We start from the raw sequence: 22,578 nt of genomic DNA, 5'->3' as shown, positions 1-22,578 counted from the left end.
CTTGCTCTGTGGTGTTGTACCTCCCCTTCCTTTTCCTCCTCTGCAGAAGCCTCTGCTGTATGGTTTGGCTAGGAGCCCCCTCTCCTCCTCCCTGGTGTGTGTGTGTGAGTGAGTGGGTGGCAGATTGGAGGGGGCCAGCTACAGAAAAAGTAACAAGATGAAGTCATGACACGCTCACTCTCCAAAACACACCTTATAAGCTAATTTTAATGTACAAGTCATGGAACTATGGTAACTTGGTCTTAGTGATTCCCTCTCCCCAAACAAAAGAAGGGATGACCTTACTGAAGTTAGGTATGTTACTTGGCCTCATGGTTTCCTAGCTCAGGGCCCATATCTAAACCTGAAAGGCAATACACTTACTCCAGCCAACCATGCCTTTTGCACTACTCCATTATGTTAGCAGTGAAGGAAATTTTGGGGGCATTCATAAGTGCAATATATACCATTAGAAAATGAAAAACTGTTTTTGAAGCTTTATTTCTGATTAAAATGACTAAGGCAACATAATTAAACACATTAGAATGACTGGAAAAGAGAGTAAGACAAGAAACCTAAATGCTCAGCTGTACTATTTAAAATGTCTATGGAATGATAAATACTAGCTATGCTCAGTTTAACTGGCATGCGTTTTGTGAACAAGATTACTGGTATCAGCAGTTAACTAGCACTACAGTCATAATTGTAAATATGTTTACTAACAGAAGGTAGTAGAAAAACTATTTTGTCTGAAAAAGTACGAAGGGCAGCAATGTGCTTAGATCACAGATACCAAAAAACCCCCCACACAACATCAGTTTTCTTCATTCCAATGGCTTATAGAAAGTGCTGAACTACACAGTATAACCCTGTGAAAAAGCATTTATACAGGTTTTTGTCAAACAAGTACAAGGCTACAAAATTCATAGTGTGAGCAAGGTAATAATATGTTGGATTGTAACATTCTCAGCCATAACATTGTAAATATTCAATGCAGCATATCTCCTTTTGGCTTAAAGGAAGGCTCATGTGCAGAACATAAATGTTGCAGAGTAAATAGCCCATATATAGCGGAGTTCTCATTACAGATTCATCCAAAACAGATTTTTAGACTTCAGGGATAGTGTGATCCATCAGACTTTTCATAATGCTTGAAGCCATCCTGAAAATAAAGAAATTCTTAATGTGTAAGAAGCAAATTAATCCAAAGCTGTAAGAGTACCAAAGAAAGGAGAGCAAAACAAAGTCATCCATTACAATGCACAAGACGACATTTTTAGACTACCAATGCTGAAGGCAGGCTTACTGATAAAGCTTGCAGCAGCTTATCCATGTACTGCCAATAAAAAACAGAGTATGTCACTCTTAGAAAGTGCCTTAATTAAACATGGCTACAGTCCAGCCAAAGTTTAAATCTTACTAAAATCAATAGCAGCATTAGGCATTTCTGTTTTACTGAAATATGCCTATTTGTTTTGAAATTTCTTGCTAAACTATTTTAATAGTTAGACTTCCAGATTCAAGTTTTCTGCAAATTTTGTTAAGCACATTTCTATTTTAATATTGCATAAAGTTGTTAGATTAAAGTTTAATACATTATATTTGTTGGTATTTACACTGGAAATGAAACAGTCAAAGTACGCTCAGTCTGTTTCATATTCTTTCAAAAGATTGTTGGTATTTCTCACATACCTCTTTATTATGTGTTCAAAAATCTCAGACGGCATGATAGTGATGGTCACTACATTTCCAGCTGTTACCAAAATGTCTGCAATTTGGGCATCCTATTAAGGAAGATAGAAAGTCATGAATTGAGTTGTGAACCATAGTATCTACAGCAGTGGTTGTGGACTGAGCTTCATTATTGAAATTAATTGTTGTTAGCTATCTTGAGCGCTACTGAGGTGGGATATAAATGCTTTACACATAATACAGGAGCAGGATTAGGGAACCTGTGATCCTCCCACTGTCACTAGATGACAATTCCGACCATCCCTGACATTAGCCATGTGGGCTGGGCCAAATTGGAGCCCATCATCAGCTGCCCTGAGGCAGAGGCTCATTTCAACAGCCCCTCTCATAAAAATCTTCCCAGAAGAGAGAGAGCATGGAAGGTGGCTGAAGAGACATTGTATAAAAGGCAGAAACCTGCTTTGCTTCTACCACAAAGATGTTTGTGTTAAAAGCTGGAAAGCATATGCGTCTCTAGAATTCAATAAATATTGTCCTAAATCTAGTCGTCTGGCATAATAAATTTCCTTCATCTCTCGCATCCAAATTGTGCTGTGAAATCTAAACATAGCAACATGTAAAAGGCTCACAGGGTTCCTGACCACTGGCCACACTAATCAGATTAAAAACAGAAAAAGCACTGATAAGTAACCTGCCAAGTCATCCCTTGATAGTAACTCACACTGCAATTCTAAGGGGTGGGGGTGGGGAGAAGTGAGTGAGTAAGAGAACCAAAGGCAGCTGAACTACTTCATTCAACTCCTTGCAATTCTGTTGCCAGCAGAACAGAACTACTCTTGTGCTCCTTCATCCTTTCCCAGTTTTTCTCCCTTTTAACAATTTCTCTCCCAAATGGTAGAGAAATTATTTATGCCAGTTATAAGCCTGGTGTAGTGTTTCCCCTGATATGAAGGTGTGGCAGGGGGCTTGGAAGACTATAGATCCAGAACTTTCCCCATTCTGCCCCATTTCAGCCCTACTGATACCAGAGCTCTTGATGCTGGTATGGGAAGGGCTACCAAGGGGCCATCCAGCATTGCTTCTTTGTCTCTAGCTACAGAGAAGAAACTCAGATACTTCCTATGGCCCGTGAGGTGCACTCCCAGGGACCATAGGATTTCAGGGCCTGAAATCTTTGTTTTCTATGAACTAAGGGAAATTTATTTGGACATGCTTTTGCATATGCCTTCTGGCAGTTTAGTAGAATATAACCAGAAAACATTAGCACTGCTGAACTGACAAAACACATTACTCACCTTCAGGCCAATTACATTTTGACCATTAATTTCACAAATGTTGTGTTCTGTCAGAAGTCCATTTCTAGCAGCAGAACTGTCTTTTACTATTGAGGTTATCTTTCCATTTTTAAATATAAAGCCAACATGTCCAGTACTGTCCTTGTGCATAGTAATAGTTCGCTCAAAAGGTCTGTAAGAAAAATGTTTACAGCTCATTGTATTATATTCAGTAAATATTTTAGACGTTACCAAACAGTAAAACAATATCCAAATGTATTAGTCCCACACCTTGCTAGGCACATTAGGAGGCTGAGGTTTGAAGAAAATAGAAACAAAGCACACTGAACTTATAGACACTCCTTTATCAACTTTTCTTTACAACCCCAAAGAAATCATAAAGCAGATTCATATTATTTCTGGACGCTTTACCTGTCACGGATGATCATTGAAATTCTCTCTCCAGGTGCCTGCTTCAGAATTTTGTGTGCTTTATCAGAGCTCCATCCTGCACAGTTTTCGCCACTGATTTGCAGAACCTGGTCCCCAAACCGTAGGCCAGCCAGTGATGATGGAGAGTTTGCCTGAACCAACTGGACAAATATACCCTAAATACAAAGACACATCTACATATGAAGATAAGCTAAACATGTGGTATCTATCCAATGCATTTAGATAGAGAAAAAACATTCAAGAAAAATGCAGTGAAGAACACAACATGTGCACCACATGGGCATTTGCATACAGCTACTATATGTTTTGAGAGAGTTAAAAAAATTTCGTTTAAACATTCACACATATCTAATTTTATTCTAGGAATATAATTAATCAATAAACAATGTGTTCAGGCAGTATTAGCCCTTGCTATTAGTAGAGACTCCAGTGTAGTCTATTTTATTTTCCTTGAAAGAACTGCATTTAAGAATGCTAACCGCATATTTCAACTCCTCATAGATAAAGTACAATCATTTTTAAAAGTTGCTTCCCATCTCCTTTCCAGTACAGTAGAACCTCACTATAATGTGGGGGTCGGGGGACAAAAAATGCACCTGTGGTATAGGGCTTCCATGATATAATGAAATGTGCACTGCAAGGGTTAAAGTCAGCAAGAACTGGAGTACTGCCTCCTAGAGAGGCAAATAATAATAATAATCCTGAAGAACTGAGCAGGAAGGAAGAAGCAGAGAGGGAAAACAAGTTAAAGAATATATAAAACTCCACAGACAGTAATGTAAGAACTTGATGAAGGCTCGAGAGATAGGCATCCCTTAGGGGGAAAAAAGTCAGGAAGGAAAAGGGCAGGTAGGAGAGGGATGTCAGTAAATAAGATATTTAAAAGAAACACTGAGAGAGAGAAAAATTAAGAAACACCCAGGGGACTCAGCAAGGACAAGGAGCACAAGGACGAAAAAAGGGTATGCAGTATTTTACTCAGGGCCATGGTTAGACCCACGGTTTATCCGATTCCACAGTACATTGAGACATGTTACAGTGAGGTTCTATTGTACCGAAAAGTTAAAGCATTCCATGTTTAAATAAACATGCTAGGTGATATATAATCATAACGCTCTGTTAATAGTATATTATATTAAAAGGGCCCAAGGGATCTGAGGGATCACTTTGTGCCCTATGCCCCTGCCAGATTTCTGCAGCCAGTTGTGAAGGCCCTCCCTACTGTAACCTATGCACCAGAGATTCCTTCTATAGTGGACAGGTCTAGTGTAATAGACCAGCCCTATGGAAGACATTTCCAGAGATTAGACAGACTCCAATACTCTATACCAGGGGTTCCCAAACTTGTTTTTTCCTCATGGACCATTTGAAAATTACAAAGAGTCTTGCTGGATTTACTGATTTTTCTCCCTGTTTTAGTAATTGTAATGCCATATGATTCTGAATTGTATTTTTACAGATCACCTAAATGAAGCTTGCAGACCACAGCTTGGGAACCTCTGCTCTATATATTTTGCTGGATTCTTAAAACTTCTTTTTTCCTACAGGATTATCCCAACAGATGAATACTTGCATAGATTGCATTTTGTGTTTTGAGGTTTTTATAGGAAACAGTGCTTTGTTTTATTAATTTTTTCTTGTACACAATATTTTATATGATTAGCAGTTTATAAATGACAAAATAAAAATAAACAGAACATTTTGTGAAACACAAAATTGAGCCACAAAAGCACACATCTGCATCTGCAATTCTATGGCATCTTGACCATTTTAAGCTCTAGACACACACATATTTATCATACATACATTGTCCACTGATTTAAGACGAAGTCCAATTTTTCCATCCTGATCTTTACACAAGATTATTTCACGAATCCCTTGTTTAATTTCTGCTCGGCGAACTCCAACATCATTTCCAGTTACTGGAGCCACCATGTAATTCACTGCAGAAGGGCTTGCAACAAGCTGAGAATTAGAAGACATATGTAAGTAGGCTTTAAAAATTGGCAGGATCAAGCCTCATGTACAGGCCTTTGATTTAAATGGGACAGACCCATTCAAATGATTTCTGAACAACAGTTTTCTCTGGATGAAAGTGGAATCCAGTGAGCTGGGCTAGCAAACTCACCTGATGCCACACAGCCTAGATAAATGTGCAGATTGGATATGGGGCATACTTCTCAATTGCACATCGCTTTAACTCTTCCAGACTGCAGTACAAGACAAGTCTGTGGCTGCCACTTAGTATCTTGTTTTTATTTTAAAAAGGTATTTCCAGCAACCTAGGTGAGCAGCTAGCTAGTGTGCAGGGTTCTTGAAGAATACAGCAATGCTCCCTGGGAAGGACAGAACTAGATGACAAGCCATCGCTCTCACGGGGAAAAAATGGATCTCCCATTACTCCCAGTAGATAGCTATGTTCTTTTCAATATGTGCAGTGGAAGAAGTCCTGCACACTAGCTAGCCACTTGTCTAGGAGCCTGAAGAACCTTATTAATTAGAGGCAGCTCTCAGACTATCTTGTAAGTACTACTAACACACATACTTTGCCCAAGACCATTCCATTATGTTTTTCTAAGTGGATTTTTTCTTTTTTAAACAACTGCACAGAACTAGGATGGGATAAACTTCATTTCAATGTCACACAGAACCACGACAGAATGAACCTCGGATGATGCATCCATCTCTAGACATAGTACCAGAGTAGTTTCAATCAAGGCATATATATCCATTGCTTTAATAGAGCAATTTGTAGGTGAAGCTACATAGCTACATAGAGGTGTATTTCGTAGAGGTTGTACAGTGACACACAACATCTGCTCTGCATCTATACATTTTGGAAGCAGCCCAGTCAGTTTCAGATCTGCTCTATCATTTTAATTTGATTAGTAATTCGGATCTGAATCTCATCTGTTAAATCGGAAGCTCTGTTCTGCCCCACTGATTATAAGGGACAATCTAAAACATAGCTCAACCTTTTTCTCCTTTCACGTAAGTGGATGAACTCTGCAGTCATATGAGCCCCTCCAGATCCTGCCAAATTTCATGCATATCTAGGAGTTTTCATGCAGGGAACATTAAACTATTTTTTTTCAAGTCTCAACTTTATTTTCTGCCAGAATCAGATGCAAATTGCAAACACATTCGCACCCTTTTCGGGAGGATGAAATTTGCCTATTTTTAGAAAGATAAGTGCAGTAGTTCTCCCACAAGGGCAGACTTTACAGTATGTGGGGTAGGAAACAAGAAATCATATTCCCTTGCTTAGTTTTAAATGGAAGTGCCCCTGGGAAAGAGACCTGCCAAAGTTCAAACAAATCAGTTCAAGGATTATTGTGCTAGGTAATTTTACCTAATTATATAAAAAAACTGCAAAAGCTGCAATTTTTTTCTCTCCCCACCTGTCAAGTACTCTTAACCAAAAAAAGGGGGGGCTATTATTTTTAATTGTTTGTTCGGGAAAACAACTGGGAAAGAAGGAGGCTACCCTAAGTCTGACTTCACCACTTACCTGTTCTCAGCCAGAACTCAGAGTACGATGGTTCACATGAAGAACAACTCTGTTTACTTCAACTGGCCTGTGTGTGCTGCTGTTTAATGCCAGACAGGTATACAATAATATCACACTCATCCACGATTTGATCACAGATGAGGGTGCCGATTTGGTGTGCATTACTGGGACCTGGGTAGGTGAGCTGGAAGGAGTTAATCTGACCCAGCTTTGTCCACCTGGATACTTGGTGCAACACCAACACAGGCTGCAGGGACGGGGGGGGGGAAGGGGTTGCTGTGATCCACAGAACTTCCATCTCTGTCACCAGGAAACCACTCTGTCTTGGAGCTGACTGTGAGGGCCTGCACCTGGCGTTGGGCAAAGGAGACAGGAAATGGGTTGCAGCTGGTGTACCATCCACCCTGCCAGCCAGCAGCTTCTCTAACTGAGCAGGCGGAGGCCATCTCAGCTGTGGTATTGGAGGAGCCCAGAATGGTAGTCCTGGGTAATTTTAATGTCCATGCTGAGGCTGCTGCTAGCATTCCACCTTGGAACTTCATGGTCTCCATGACAACCATAGATCTGTCTCAAGTTGTCACTGGCCCGACACATAGGGCAGGGTACATCCTCGATTTGGTTTTTGCTCCAGATGGAAAAGGGGTGGTCTGGAGATTGGGGGGGTGGACGTTACCCCATTGCCATGGTCAGACCACTTCCTGGTGAAGTTTAGGCTTACGGCTCTGATCCTCCCCTGTAGGGATGAAGGTTAAGATGGTCCACCTCCAGAGACTAATGGAATCCACTGGATTCCTGAATGCCCTGGGGGAGTTCCCAGTAGATAGAGCAGGTGACCGTTGAAGCCCTTCTCACACTTTGGAACAACGAGGCACATCGGGCGCTTGACACAGATGCTTCTGAGCGCCCTCTCCATCATTGTGGAGCCCAGTTTACACCTTGGTACACCAGTGAACTAAGGGCAATGAAACAGGCTGGACAACCGCTAGAATGCAAGTGGCAAAAGACGTGCCCGATCAGCCTCACAGCACAAGTAAAATATCATAACCATGCCCACTTCTCTGCCACCATCGCATCCCAAGTAGCCGTCCAGTAGCACTTTTCCATATTGTCAGGAGTCTCTTGACATCAACTCCAGGAAATGGAGTCTTAGACCCTTCCAAGGCCCACTGAATTGTTTGCAAGGTACTTTGAGGATAGCATTGCTCGCCTCCATAGCAATCTTCATGCCCCATCCACATCTACTGTAGGCCCCAGTGAGATGTCCAGTATAACACCTGCTGCAACTTCTTGGGATTGGTTTCAGTTGATGCAGACTAATGATGTGGACAAGGTGATTGCGACGATGCAGCCAGCAACATGTCTTCTCCACCCTGGCCTTTCTTGGCTTATTAAAGCTTGCTGAGGGAGGTTGACTGAGTGGATCCAGGGTGTAGTCATGGCGTTGCGGGAGGGAGTGGTTCCAATCGTCCTGAAAGAGGTGGCATTCTGACTGCTCCTGAAAAAGCCCACACTGGATCCATTGGTTTGTGATAACTACCACCTGTTTGCAAATACCCCCTTTTTAGGGAAAATGATAGAGAAGGCTGTGGTGAAGCAATTTCAACTACTCTTGGATGAAACAGATTATCTTGCCCCATTCCAGTCTGGGTCCAGGCCTGGTTCTGGAACTAAATCGGCCTTGGTTGCCCTGATGGATGACCTTTATTGAGAGAAGGACAGGGAGTGCAACTCTGTAATTCTTACTTGATGTCTTGGTGGCTTTTGATACTATTGACCATGATATCCTTCTGAGCTGATTTGGCGAGATGGATATCAGACGCATTGTTTTACAGTGGTTCCAATCCTACCTCCAGGGTCGTTTTCAGAGAATAGCATTGGGTGATTGCCTTTCGGCCCCCTGGCAGTTTATTTATTTATTATTTGATTTATATCCCGCCCTTCCCCCCAGCAGGAGCCCAGGGCAGCAAACAAAAGTGCTAAATACACATCAAAACATCATAAAAACAGACCTTAAAATACACCAAAACAAAACAACTTTAAAAACATTTTTTTAAAAAGCAGTTGGTCGGGTGCTGCAGGGTACCATCTTGTCCCCCGTACTGTTTAACATCTATATGAAGCCTTAGGAGCGGTCATCAGGCGATTTGGGGCAAGGTATCAGCAGTACGCTGACGATACCCAGCTCTATTTCTCTGTAACATCTGAATTGGGAGAGGCCGTGCAAACCCTGGAATGGTGTCTGGACTCGATGGTGGGCTAGATGAGGGCTAATAAACTAAGTCTGAATCCTAGCAAGATGGAGGTGCTGTGGGTTGGTGGTTCCCAAGTTCGGATAACTGGTCAGTTGCCTGCTTTGGATGGGGTTGTACTCCCTCTGAAAGAGCAGGTCTGTAATCCAGGGGTGCTCCTGGATCCCTCTTTGTCATTAGAGGCCCAGGTGACCTCAGTGGCTAGGAGCGCCTTTTACCAGCTTCAGCTGTTAAGACAGCTGCAGCTGTTTTTCTGGACCGGGATAGCCTGACCACTGTAGCCTTCAGGTTGGATTACTATAATGTGCTCTATGTGGGGCTGCCATTGAGGTTGGTCCAGAAGCTGCAGCTTGTGTAAAATGCAGCGGCATGTCTGCTCACTGAGGCAGGGTATCACCAACACGTCACCCCACTGCTGAAAGAATTGCACTAGCTGCCCATTAGCTACCAGGCTAAGTTCAACGTTCTGGTTTTGGTGTACAAAGCCCTACTCAGCCTGGACCAAGATACCTAAAATATAGTCTTACCCTTTATATACCCAGTCAATCACTATGCTCTGCAGGTGAGGGCCTCCTGTCACCTGCAGATACCATCTCATCAGGAGGTCCATTCTGCACAACACAGCAAGCCGGCATTTAGTGTTAGTGGCACCTACCCTTTCAAATTCCTTCCTTTTAAATATTAGACATGCACCATCTCTTTTATTTTTTTGGCACCTACTGAAGACTTTCCACTTTCAACAAACCTTTTAAGTAGAGACCTAATCCCAGTCTGCATCTTTGTTGGAATTGCTTTTAAAGATGTTTTAAAGCTTTTTAAAAAGATATTTTTAAAGATGTTTTGTTTTAATACATTTTTAAGGATGCTTTGTTTTCATATATTCTGTCTATTTTTATGATGTTTTAGGGTGTTTTAGTGTTTTTGTTTGCCGGCCTGGGCTCCTACTGGAAGGAAGGGCGGGATATAAATGTAAATAATAATAATCCCTCTTCCATCAGCTTGTTTTAGTTTCTCAGAAAAAAGGAAGGTCTGTGTACCTTCCATAAAAACTGTTTTAACAGGCTTACTTTAAAGACTGGAGACTCCCAGACATGTCTCATTAATGGCACAATCAGATTCAGGAACAAAAGATCACGACCCGAATCACCTCAATTCTCATCATTATTCAGGGTACACAAGAGCTGACACAACCCCTATTATTTCTACTCTTCCTTTTTTAATATCCTAAATAAGGAAATGCTGAAAGAAAAAATACAAAGTACACATCTTGCCAAGAACAGCTCTTAAAACTAAAGAAAAATAATTAAATTCTGCCAACTGGATTGATACTTACCCCCTGAGAATTTATAGCAGGAACCACTGCCAAGTTTCTCTGTATCTCTTCTTCATTCAGGCTTAGACCCATATACTGGGAAAGTTCGGGATACAGTTTGGGATACCAGTCTATAGATGGAAAATAAAAATAGTGAAAAACTACTACAAATAATAATAATAATAATAGTATTTAGGACTTGTTGAGAAGATTTCTGTCTTTCCTCCTGTGAAATCAAGAGAAAATCTCATGCTGGAGCAATCCCATTTCTTCCTTAGAACACGTTGAAAGTTGTGACCAACTAAGAGCCACTGCATTTACTTATCTGAAATCTATTCAGATCCCTGACCAGCAACTCTTTTTATACCAATTTGCTCTCTACAGTACAGAAACCTGGTTCATATTAGAAAGTTGCAGGAATACTTGAAGAGTTTGTTAGGTCTGTATTCCAAAGTGAATTTATCTGATTTGCACCTCACATACTAATGTGTGAATCAGAAAGAAGTCCTTTGGAATCAACACCCCATGAATTTTACAAGGCAGTCCAAGGTCTGCCTTTTTTTTTTTTAAGGCAATAGCTGCTCCAAGTAGTCAAAAAGCACAGCTGCTGCCACATATGTTGAAAATAGGGCTGCACAGTCCCTGAGTGCTAAAACATATTGGGGGGAAATATGACTGCTGCCTCATCACTTCCCTTTGTTTCCCAGAATATCTGGACCCCATTTTCCAACATGTGCAGCAGCACCACCCACTAAGCTTTCTAGCCACTTGGAGAAGCTATTACCTGTGTTGTTGTTGTTTAACTCATAAATAGTTTTTAAAATAATATTGTCCAGATTTTGAAAATAATCACACATTTCATGCGGAAACAGGATGAAACTGACATCCTTGTGAACACATGCAGAAGTAACTTGAACTAGATTTACACATCCATCCATCCCTATAAGCATTCAACTTTTTAATTCACGTTACAGTAAGTATATTTATATAGCTCTTTCCTACAATTCTCAAAGTAAAAAGAACCATTCTCACATTTTTATGCAACAAATGTCCTACTATAATATATTGTAAAGAAAAATAATGAAATTGAAAATGAGACTACACTGATCGTGTCATTTTGAAAAACATCTTAACACCTACACAGGCCTTTTATTTCTGAAATATTGTAACTAGAACACCATTTAACAATTATCCCAACCAGCCTAATACATGGGTCTTTGTGAAACAGGTATAAATTGGGATGTTTAAATAAAAAGGCAAGATTGCAGTAAATAAACAGGAATTATGCATATGACCGCAATTGCTCAGAACATTCAGGCACTGAAATTTATCCATGGTGTCAAACACTTTTCTAATTAGTTTTGCTTGAATGTGTTTTGTGTCTTTTGACTGAACCTCTAGCCTTTACATGTCTTGTCTGTTTATTTTGAAGCTAAATTGTGCCTATTTAGCTTCCACCACCATTTTCTTCACACTATAGTAACTTACTTCCACCTTGAAAGATGGGTGCTGAGGCTTCAGATAAAATTGCTAGATTGGCTGGATTTGAAGCAAAAGATGTCTGGGCCTGCACATGAAGAAAAAACACACTTTGAAGTTGAAGTATGAAGTAATTCCATAATACAAGAGGCATGTGGGTTGCATAGACAAAAATTCTGAATGATGCCTTATGTTACATTTTTAAAAAATATATTTTATTCATTTTCTGAATAAAGTACATATGAAAACAATCAAACAACAAAAGTGAATGTCAATCTTTCTGACTTATACATCTCAAGTTTCTGAAATTACAGGTAAGTCATTCATTATGAAATTATCAATTTTAAAGTAACCATCCTCCCTCCAAACAATCCCCCTACCCCTAACAAGGTGGTGTTGCTTAAAAAAAGGGGGGGGTTAATGAAGACATGCTCCATCTTTTTGTTGGCAATTGCGGTAACATTAATCTTTTCAAATTTTGATATAATGAGACAGAGTTGGATTTTGCCCAAAGTTACTGTTCAAACAAAGTGAATTTCAAAAGCAATTTGTGACATGGAGTTTCGGCAGTGGGAGAGAAGATTATAAGTATTAACTCAAAAGTTCCTGCACGCATACACGTAGCCCTGGAAAAGCCCAAGCTGTCAAGAACCCTGCACTTAGTATAATTATTGCAACAGCAAAATTTAAGTTACACACATAATTAAAGGTAGAGTTTATACAATAATATATTTCTCTTTCTGTAGATTCTAGACCATAAGAGGCTTGTTTCAGAAATGGAATTCTCAACTAGTATTGTCTTTACTTTCAACAAAAATGTATTTTCCCCATAAAACATACTGTGACATACCTGAATTACTTTGTCCACCTTCAGATCTTCGAGAGAAGGATACAGTGACATTTTCACAGAATTTTACTGGAAGAAAAATATAAAATAGTATTAAAATGAGCAAATAAGTATGCCTTTTGGGGGCATGAGAACAGTGCCCCACAGAGCTGGCTAGCACAGTTCAGTTTAGAACTAGACCTTTTAATTTCTCAAGTTATAGCATACTCCTAAGCATGTTTACTCAAAATAAGTTCAACTGTATCCCACTGGGCTTACTACCAATTAAGCATCCATATGACTGCAGTTACCTATGGTCCACAGCACAAGTAACTTGCATGGCACACAGAAGACAGGCTAGATCAGGATAGGGAAAAGCACAGTTTCCCCATTCTTTGCAGTGCCCCCTTATTTATTTATTATTTAATTTAATTTATATACCGCCCTAAGCCCGAAGGCTCTCTGGGCGGTGTACATAAAAGATAAAACAAGCACAGCGTATAAATACAATAAATACAATAAATACAATAAATCAAGAACCAAAAACAAACAAACAATAAAAGAACCAAACAACATCCAGAATACAAGATAATAGTGAAATACTGTTAAAATACACTTTAAAATGCCTGGGAGTATAAAAAGGTTTTCACCTGGCGCCGAAAAGATAGTAGCGTTGGCGCCAGGCGCACCTCATCAGGCAGACTGTTCCACAGTTCGGGGGCCACCACTGAAAAGGCCCCAGTTCTAGTCACCACCCTCCGAGCTTCTCGATGGGATGGCACTCTGTTGAGCGCAGTGTACGGGTAGGTTCATATTGGGAGAGGCGTTCCACCAGGTATTGCGGTCCCATGCCGTGTACGGCTTTATAGGTCAAAACCAGCACTTTGAATCTAGCCCGGAAACAAATAGGAAGCCAGTGCAGATGGGCCAGAACAGGTGTTATATGAGTGGACCTTCTGGTCCGCATCAGCAATCTGGCCGCTGCATTCTGGACTAGCTGTAGTTTCCAAACAGTCTTCAAGGGCAGCCCAACGTAGAGCGCATTGCAGTAGTCCAATCTAGAAGTTACCAGAGCGTGAACAACTGAGGCGAGGTCGTCACTGTCCAGATAGGGACGTAGCTGGGCTACCAATCGAAGATGGTAAAAAGCATTCCGTGCCACCGAGGCCACCTGGGCCTTAAGAGACAAGGAAGGATCGAAAAGAACTCCCAAGCTACGAACCTGTTCCTTCAAGGGGAGTGTAACCCCATCAAGAACAGGATGAACATCCACCATCTGGGCAGAGAAGGCACTCACCAACAGCGTCTCAGTCTTGTCTGGATTGAGTTTCAGTCTGTTAGCTCCCATCCAGTCCATTATCGTGGCCAGGCAACGGTTTAGCACATTAACAGCCTCACCTGAAGAAAATGAAAAGGAGAAATAGAGCTGCGTGTCATCAGCGTACTGATGACAACGCACCCCAAAACTCCTGATGACCGCACCCAGCGGCTTCATGTAGATGTTAAAAAGCATGGGGGACAGTACCGATCCCTGCGGGACTCCACAATGGAGAGTCCAGGGTATCGAGCAATGTTCCCCAAGCACTACCTTCTGGTGACGACCCACCAAGTAGGAGCGGAGCCACTGCCAAGCAGTACCCCCAACTCCGTGAGTCTTCCCAGAAGGATACCATGGTCGATGGTATCAAAAGCAGCTGAGAGATTAAGGAGAATCAACAGAGTCACACTCCCCCTGTCCCTCTCCCGACAAAGGTCATCATACAGGGCGACCAAGGCTGTTTCAGTGCCAAAACCGGGCCTAAAACCGGATTGAAATGGATCAAGATAATCAGTGTCATCCAAGAGCCCCTGGAGCTGGCCGGCCACCACCCGTTCCAGCACCTTGCCCAAGAACGGAACATTCGCCACAGGTCTATAGTTGTTCAGGTTATCTGGGTCCAAAGAGGGTTTCTTCAGGAGCGGTTTCACTACCGCCTCTTTTAGGCAGTCAGGGACCACTCCCTCTCTCAAAGAGGCGTTTATTATCTCCTTGGCCCAGCCGGCGGTTCCGGTCCTGCCAGCTTTCACCAGCCAAGAGGGGCAAGGGTCCAGCACAGATGTGGTCGCCCGCACCAGTCCAAAGATCTTGTCAACATCCTCAAGCTGCACAGACTGAAACTCATCCAATAAATAAGGACAAGACCGCGTTCTGGATGCTTCATTAGATCCCACTGCCATAATATTGGAGTCTAAGTCCCGGCGAATGCATGCGATCTTATCCTGGAAGTGCCTCGCGAACTCATCACAGCGGGCTACAGATGAATCTATAGTATCCCGAGGGCCAGAATGTAAAAGCCCTCGTACAATTTTAAAGAGCTCCGCTGGGCGGGAGAGAGATGCCTTAATTGTGGCAGCAAAATATCTCTTTTTTGCTGCCCTCGCCGCTACTATGTACCGCTTAGAACAGGCACTCACCAAGGCATAATTGCATTCGTCGGGAGTTCGCCTCCATCTGCACTCAAGCCTCCTCCTCTCTTGCTTCATCACTCTCAGCTCCGAGGTATACCATGGAGCTGTATGAGCTCTACATTGGAGGAGGCGCATGGGAGCGATCGTGTCAACCGCCCGGGTCATCTCCGTATTCCACAATTCAACCAGGGCTTCGACAGGAGCGCCAGTCTTCTCAGTCGGAAAATCCCCCAGAGCCCTTTGGAAACCCTCAGGATCCATTAGTCTCCGGGGGCGGACCAATTTAGTAGGTCCCCCACCCTTGCAGACGGAAAGGGTCGCTGTGAGCCTAAACTTCAGCAAGCGGTGATCTGTCCATGACAATGGGGTAGATGAAAAAACCCCAACCACCAGATCACCATCTCCATGCCCAGTGGCGAAGATCAAATCAAGAGTATGTCCCGACACATGCGTTGGGCCAGTAACAACCTGAGACAGCCCCATGGTTGTCATGGAGGCCATGAAGTCCTGAGCCGCCCCAGATAAAGCTGTCTTATGTTGCCTCTATGCACACTTATGTGTTCACATTGATGGAGGCATGGAGAAAAGAAGGCTCTATTGCATCCAGTGGTAGTCCTTCACATGCGTGCACTATGTATGCACTTGAACTGCATTAAGCCCCAGATGTTTAGCTTAATAAGATTTTTAAAAGTGGTAGCTGGAAAGCTATCCTATCTGAATATCTGTATCACCTGAAAACTTGTCCCTAAAAGTTACAAACTTTCCATAATAATATCCGATGCAACCTGCAGACACTGGGTAGCAAGGAGAAATCAGATTTTTGGGGTGCTTGCCCATATTTGTATGCACAAATCTTGCAGAACTCTTACAGCTGATGCTCCTGCTATGCAAGTCGTATAGATATAGCATCAGTAGAGAAATAGTACTAGGGAGACTGAAATTCATTCTCTGGAACTGTTTTATAGTATCTCTTCCCACTCACCCAATTAGAGAGGAATATTTTCTTGCATCTTGGAATCCTCACTACTCTGAACTACAGACCAGTCCACATTTTTGCTAGGTTAATTTTTCAGATTTTCACTCCCTACCTTTTCATCTGCTTGCACTGGGAATCAGAGTGAGCGTATAATATAGCTGAACTAATAATTCAAAACCCTTCTCTTCTATTCCTTTCTGGATAACAAGTTCTCAAATAGCTTATTGGAAAAAAATCCCATCCAGCTTCTCTGTAGGACTGGAGCAGAGACTTTCAGCATCCCCTAAAAGATTCATCTGATCAGCAGTCCACAAATATTGGCTTGGCTTACTGACTGTTTATCCATGCACGCAACAAAACCTTCCCCTATTCCAATTAATCTAGCATGTGCAGGTGGCTTGGATAAGAGGTGGTGATTTCTCTCACTTGTGCTGGGGTATAGAAGTGGTAAGAAAAAGCAGAACATATCCAACCGCAAGTTTATATATTAACTAGAGAAGAATTTGAAACAGGAATATAGCTACTCAAAAGAACCTTGCTTGTTCACCACATACCCACTTAACCTTATTAGGATTTGATGTTGGGAACGAAACACAATTAAATTCCCACTGAAAGCCAAGGACTTAAAATATTTCAGGATTTGTATGTAACCTAGGAGATGCTTAGCCACCGGCTAGAGCCCTGGGTTCCACAAACACAGGTGCACACAATAGCAAGAAATTTAAGGAGATAATAGTCCTTAAGAACATGCCAATATTTCAGTTCTCTCCATAGTACTACTTGTCAAGGAAAGGAGGACAGTTTCAGCTTCCAATGAAGCCCTAGAAAGTGCATTTGGGGGTGGACCCATTCACATTCTTTGGACCACTTTTGATGGGGAAAAATGCGGCCTTCCGGGCATCTCTGTTCCTCAGGACTCTTCCAAGGCCATTGTCCCTCCCCAAGGGCATACACTCAGACCAAGGACAGCTTTTGAGCAGGATCAAGTGTGTTTGTATGATTGGTATGCGTCCTCCGACTATGTTAACTGCTTGCTTGGATGGGGGATAGAGGTGTAAGTGCATACACAGAAACCTCCATCTTTTATGTGACTGAAACATAATCTACTCTACAAAGCGCACATCCATTGTTCCAGGAGGGGCCATAGCTCAATGCCAGAGTGCCTGCCTTGCATGCAGAAGGTTCCAGAATCGCCATTGCCAGTCAGTGCAGACAGTACTGAGCTACATGGATCAATGGTCTGATTTGGTATATAACAGCTTTCTATGTTCCTATGCTCCACCCACCTTTTCACCAGGCATCATCCACCACTGGCATGTAGCCCCCAGAAAGTAGTTCAGGAAGGAATGCTTCAATGGGCTGAAAAAGGTTCTCCACCCCATCTTAAAGGGTTTCATTATATTGATCAACACTAATTTCATTAGCGCTTGTTAACAAGTATGGATTATCTGCCTAGATTCTCCCAGAATTTGAAACATTGGTTCCAAAACAGAAGTTAGACCCCAGTCTTATATTTCTTGCAGTTAACTTTTAAGAGCTCCTTATATCTATATCTATCTATCTATCTATCTATCTATATATATATATTGTGAATATATGTAATCAAAACAATACAATAGGTGAAAATAAGTTTTCAGAATATTTATCACATAATACAAAGGGACTGACCAGACAAGGGGGTGGTGGAGATCACTGGCGATCTGCTGTTCTTCTTAGTTTCTAGTAAAATGTCTGAACAGCAGGTCTAAATTCCACTGATTTTTTTTTCACAGTTCCTCCTCACCATCTGCCATTTTCAGTTTCTAAAATCCAGTATTACCAGAACTCAATCCCACTTTCACCAGGGATGTCCACTATATACTTGCAGCAAACTGCAAACACAAACTCACCCCAAAAGAGGTTTGGAATACAAACTGTATCAAAACATAACTAATGTGCTTTGGATTAAAATACCATTAGCGCATGACCTCTCCAAATAGCCACATTATGATAATGAAGATGACACTTTTCACAAGGCCTTCAAAGAATTATTTTAAGATTAAGAGTGGCCACGCTGACTGAAGAAACTCTTAAAATGGTTCAAGAGAGAAGGAAAGCAAAAGGAGATAGAAACACCATCAGAACCCTAAATGCAACAATAAAGCGACTAGTACATAGGAACAAAGATAACTATTACAATAGTTATTGTATAGAAACAGAAGAACAACAAAAAGGGAAGAACAAGAGCCCTGTTCCAAAAGATTAGAGAAGTGAAAGGGAAATTTAAACCAAGAGGAGGGATGTTGAATAATCAACAGGAGAACACACTGACTGACCGAGATAAAATAAAAGGAAGATAGAAGCAATACACTGAAGAAATCTATAAAAGAGAAGCCAGGATGACAGATTCATTCACAGAGGAACCATATGATGAAGAACCAGAAATTTTAGAATGTGAGGTGAAAGCTGCACTTAAAATACTTGGAAGAAACAAATCACCAGGAACAGATGGCATACCAATAGAGTTGCTACAAGCTACTGAGACTGAATCTGTCTAAATTTTGACAAAAATTTGTCAAGAAATATGGAATACTAAACAACGGCCCACAGATTGGAAGTGTTCAGATTATATCCCAATTACAAAGAAAGCGGATCCCAGGGAATGCAGTAATTATCGAACTATTGCCTTAATATCTCATGCAAGGAAAGTAATGCTCAAGATTCTACAACAAAGGCTCTTACCATATATGGAGCGAGAAATGCCAGACATCCAAGCTGGATTTAGAACGGGAAGAGGCACCAGAGATCATATCGCAAACATATGTTGGATTATGGAATGGAGCAAGGAATTTCAGAAGAAAATCACCCTGTGCTTTATAGATTACAGCAAAGCCTTGGACTGTGCAGATCATGAAAAACTATGGAATGCTTTAAAAGAAATGGGGGTGCCACAGCATCCGATTGTCCTGATGCGCAACCTATACTCTGGACAAGAGGCTACTGTAAGGACAGAATATGGAGAAACTGATTGGTTCCCCATCGGAAAAGGTGTATCACTGAACACCAAAGTCAGGATCATTCAGACTATGGTATTCCCGAACTCTATGTATGGATGTGAAAGTTGGACAGTGAAAAAAGCAGGTAGGAGAAAAATCAGGGCTGTGGAGTCAGAGTCGTGTAGTCGGAAGCAATTCTGGGTAGAGTCGGAGTCGGTAGAAATGTACTGACTCCGACTTCAAAATAAAATTAATATTTTAATATTAATTTATTAATATTAATATACATTTGCCATTTATGAAGAAGTCAGAGTCGGAGTCAGACAGTAGAAAAAATAATATACATTTGCCATTTATGAACGAGTCAGAGTCAGACAGTAGAAAAATAGAGGAGTCGGAGTCGGACAGTAGAAAAATAGAGAAATCGGAGTCGAAGGTTTGACATACTGACTCCACTGCCCTGAGAAAAATCATTTGAAATGTGGTGTTGGATGAGAGGTTTGCACATACCATGGACTGCGAAAAAGACAAATAATTGGGTGTTAGAACAAATTAAACCAACTATCACTAGAAGCTAAAATGATGAAACTGAGGTTATCATACTTTGGGCACATAAGAAGAAGACATGATTCACTAGAAAAGGCAGTGATGATGAGGGAAAACAGAAGGGAGTAGAAAAAGAGGAAGGCCAAACAGGAGATGGATTGATTCCATAAAGGACGGCACAGACCTGAACTTACAAGGACTGAAGAGGGTGGTTCACAACAGATGCTCTTGGATGTCGCCGATTCATAGGGTCACTGTAAGTCGTAGTTGACTTGAAGGCATATAATATCAACAACAAACGCTGAGGCAGAGTCAAAGTTTCCAAACTTCTGGTAAAACTATTTGATCTTAAAGCAGGGCAGGAAGGATTTCAGACCAATTATTAAATGTTACAAATCATATTTTCTTCAAAATGATTAACTTAAAATGGGCTTTATTACCACCAGAGGGAAAAGACTTAAGATGTTGACTTGTCACACAGATTTATTGTATTTTTAAATGACTACACAAACACAAGTAACTAGTTTTTTTGACCATTAATACTGGGGGGGGGGGGAAATCTGTTGTGACAAGAAAAGTCACCCAAAATTTGTTGTTGTTATATGCCTTCAAGTCAGTTATGACTTATGGTGACCCTATGAATCACCCAAAATATGAAGTGTCGTTTAACTCAAACAGACTGTGTGTGTACTTGTTTCATCTGTTTGTTTGTTTATTAATTATTTGATTTATATCCTCCCCTTCCTCCCAGCAGGAGCCCAAGGCGGCAAACAAAAGCACTAAAAAGCACGAAGTATACATTTGGAACTGACAGCATGGAACCTCTAAGGCTGCAATCCTGAACACTCATACTAGGGAGTTAGCCTCTTTTAAAACAGTGAGACATATACTCATGCATATGATTATATTTGGTTCACTTTTGTGAAGAAAAGTAACTAACAAATTTAATAATAATAATAATAATAATAATAATATAGATAGATAGATAGATAGATAGATAGATAGATAGATAGATAGATAGATAGATAGATAGATAGATAGATAGATAGATAGATAGATAGATAGAATTTAAGACTAAAACAAATCAGCATCATTTTTCCAGAGGGGGTACTTGTGTTAGTCTGCATCAAAGCAACTTAATGGCCTTAAAAACAATTTACGGCATAAAACTTTGGTGGACTATAGACTATTTCTTCATCAGATTCAACGTATCTAATGATGTGGACTATAGCTCTCAAAAATTTATGCCATAACAAATTTGTTAAAAATTTAAATGTCTCAAGACTCCTTTTGTTGTTTTTGCTGCTTTTTAATCTGTGAGTGCGCACACACATAGAGAAAAATAAGGTATATATAAAATAAGCCAAGACTAGCTAGATCCCTCTTGGTTCGCTGTAAAAGTTAGTCAGATCCCGATATTTAAAGCCGATAGCCACAGGAGAGGAAAAGACACTGCGTCACCCACAAGAAAAAGAACTACTTCCTTCTTCCACCTTTCAAGTAAACATTCCACGTAAGGAAACCTAATTAATCCGAGACCTCATTCAGCCACCAACCTCAACCTCACTCTCCAGAGTCAAATCACTGTAGCTCCTTTTCCCATTTTTCCTGAAGATACTAAAGTCCCTCAAGCTCTTTTCTCCCTCCCCGTTTCAGCCTTGTTTGCCACCCAACGCTGGAAGAAGCAAGCCAGAAAACCGAGTTACTGCCCCCACCACCGCCGCCCCCAAATCGATCAAAAGACTGGGAGCCCAGCCAGGTTACTCCCCTCCCTTCCCTGGCTCGCTCGCGAGACTCAAGAAAAGGTGCTCAGCTTCCCTCCCGACTACGTTTCCCACCCCCAGTTAAGGAAGGAGCGAAACGGCCGCACGCTAACCAGGATGTAGCCTTACGGCTTAGCCCCAAAGCCCTTTCAGGCGCACCAAACCGCGATTCTTGCACATACGGAGAGTGCGCTTCTCTCGGCTGTTGAGAGGCTTCACAACCCACCGCCTGAGGGAGATTCCAGCCGAACGGGCGTAGTGGCCAGGCGGGCCTGGGCCTCCGCGCCTCTCTGTTGAGGGAGGAGGATTGCCCCCTCACTCCACCCGGGGCCCCCAAAGAAGGAATGAGGGCCTAACCCGGCCTAGCCCATTTCGGCCCGCCCGCCCCTCTTTCCCTTATTTTCCCAGACCGTCTCCTAAAAGACGAGATGCTCACCGAACGAGACAAGGGCGACGTCTTCAATTCCCGGACCGTTAAGCTCGAGAATGACTCTGAGGCAGAGGCTCTTTCTTCAGGTCCCAGCGCTTTCTCTACGTGATGGAAGGGGCGAAGGCGGAGGACGACTATACACATCCAGTTAGAGGAGCCTCCTACGCGCATGCGCCACCTTCAGAACACTCGCGACGCCGGAATAAGCGGTGTGGGGGGGGTAGTTTCGTGTGAGTCAAGTGGGTTGCTATGTTAAGAAGGGTTGTTTGAACGGTTCGTTTCAACTCAGTGGGACTTTCCCGAAAGTCACATGGGAGACGCTTTCTTGAAATCTGGGACTCACTTTCTTTTGGTTTGTTAACCAGATCCAGGTGCAAAATAGGGGCTCGGGAGCAGAGACAAATACAGAATGGTGGCTCAGGAGAAGATTCTAATTATAAAATTAGGAGAACCTAATTATAAAAACATATACAGTGCCTTGCAAACGTACTCAGACCCCTGACCAATGCTCTCATATTACTGAATTACAAATGGTACACTGTAATTTCTTTCTGTATTATATTTTATTTCGAAACACTGAAACTCAAAATCTATTACTGTAAGGCAGGGGTTCTTAACCTTGTTTGTGCCTTGGACCCCTTTGGCAGTCTGGTGAAGCCTATGGA

At 41.8% G+C, this 22,578-nt stretch overlaps 1 protein-coding gene across 1 annotated transcript; it reads right to left on the bottom strand.

The window, feature by feature from the left end:
* Window positions 1-461: 461 nt before the first annotated feature.
* SDCBP (syndecan binding protein) lies at window positions 462-22,113 on the bottom strand. The gene is made up of 9 exons (XM_061599415.1): window positions 21,920-22,113; window positions 12,800-12,865; window positions 11,959-12,037; window positions 10,492-10,601; window positions 5,205-5,363; window positions 3,378-3,553; window positions 2,967-3,138; window positions 1,672-1,763; window positions 462-1,141 (listed from the first exon to the last, which is right to left on the bottom strand). The coding sequence occupies exons 2-9, from the start codon at window positions 12,848-12,850 to the stop codon at window positions 1,087-1,089; spliced, it is 894 nt and encodes a 297-aa protein (XP_061455399.1). The 5' UTR covers window positions 12,851-12,865; window positions 21,920-22,113; the 3' UTR covers window positions 462-1,086.
* Window positions 22,114-22,578: the final 465 nt, after the last annotated feature.

Source organism: Rhineura floridana, chromosome 1 (assembly GCF_030035675.1).
Source record: "Rhineura floridana isolate rRhiFlo1 chromosome 1, rRhiFlo1.hap2, whole genome shotgun sequence".
NCBI classification, from domain to species: Eukaryota; Metazoa; Chordata; class Lepidosauria; order Squamata; family Rhineuridae; genus Rhineura; species Rhineura floridana.
This window is presented reverse-complemented; position numbering and strand designations above follow the sequence as displayed.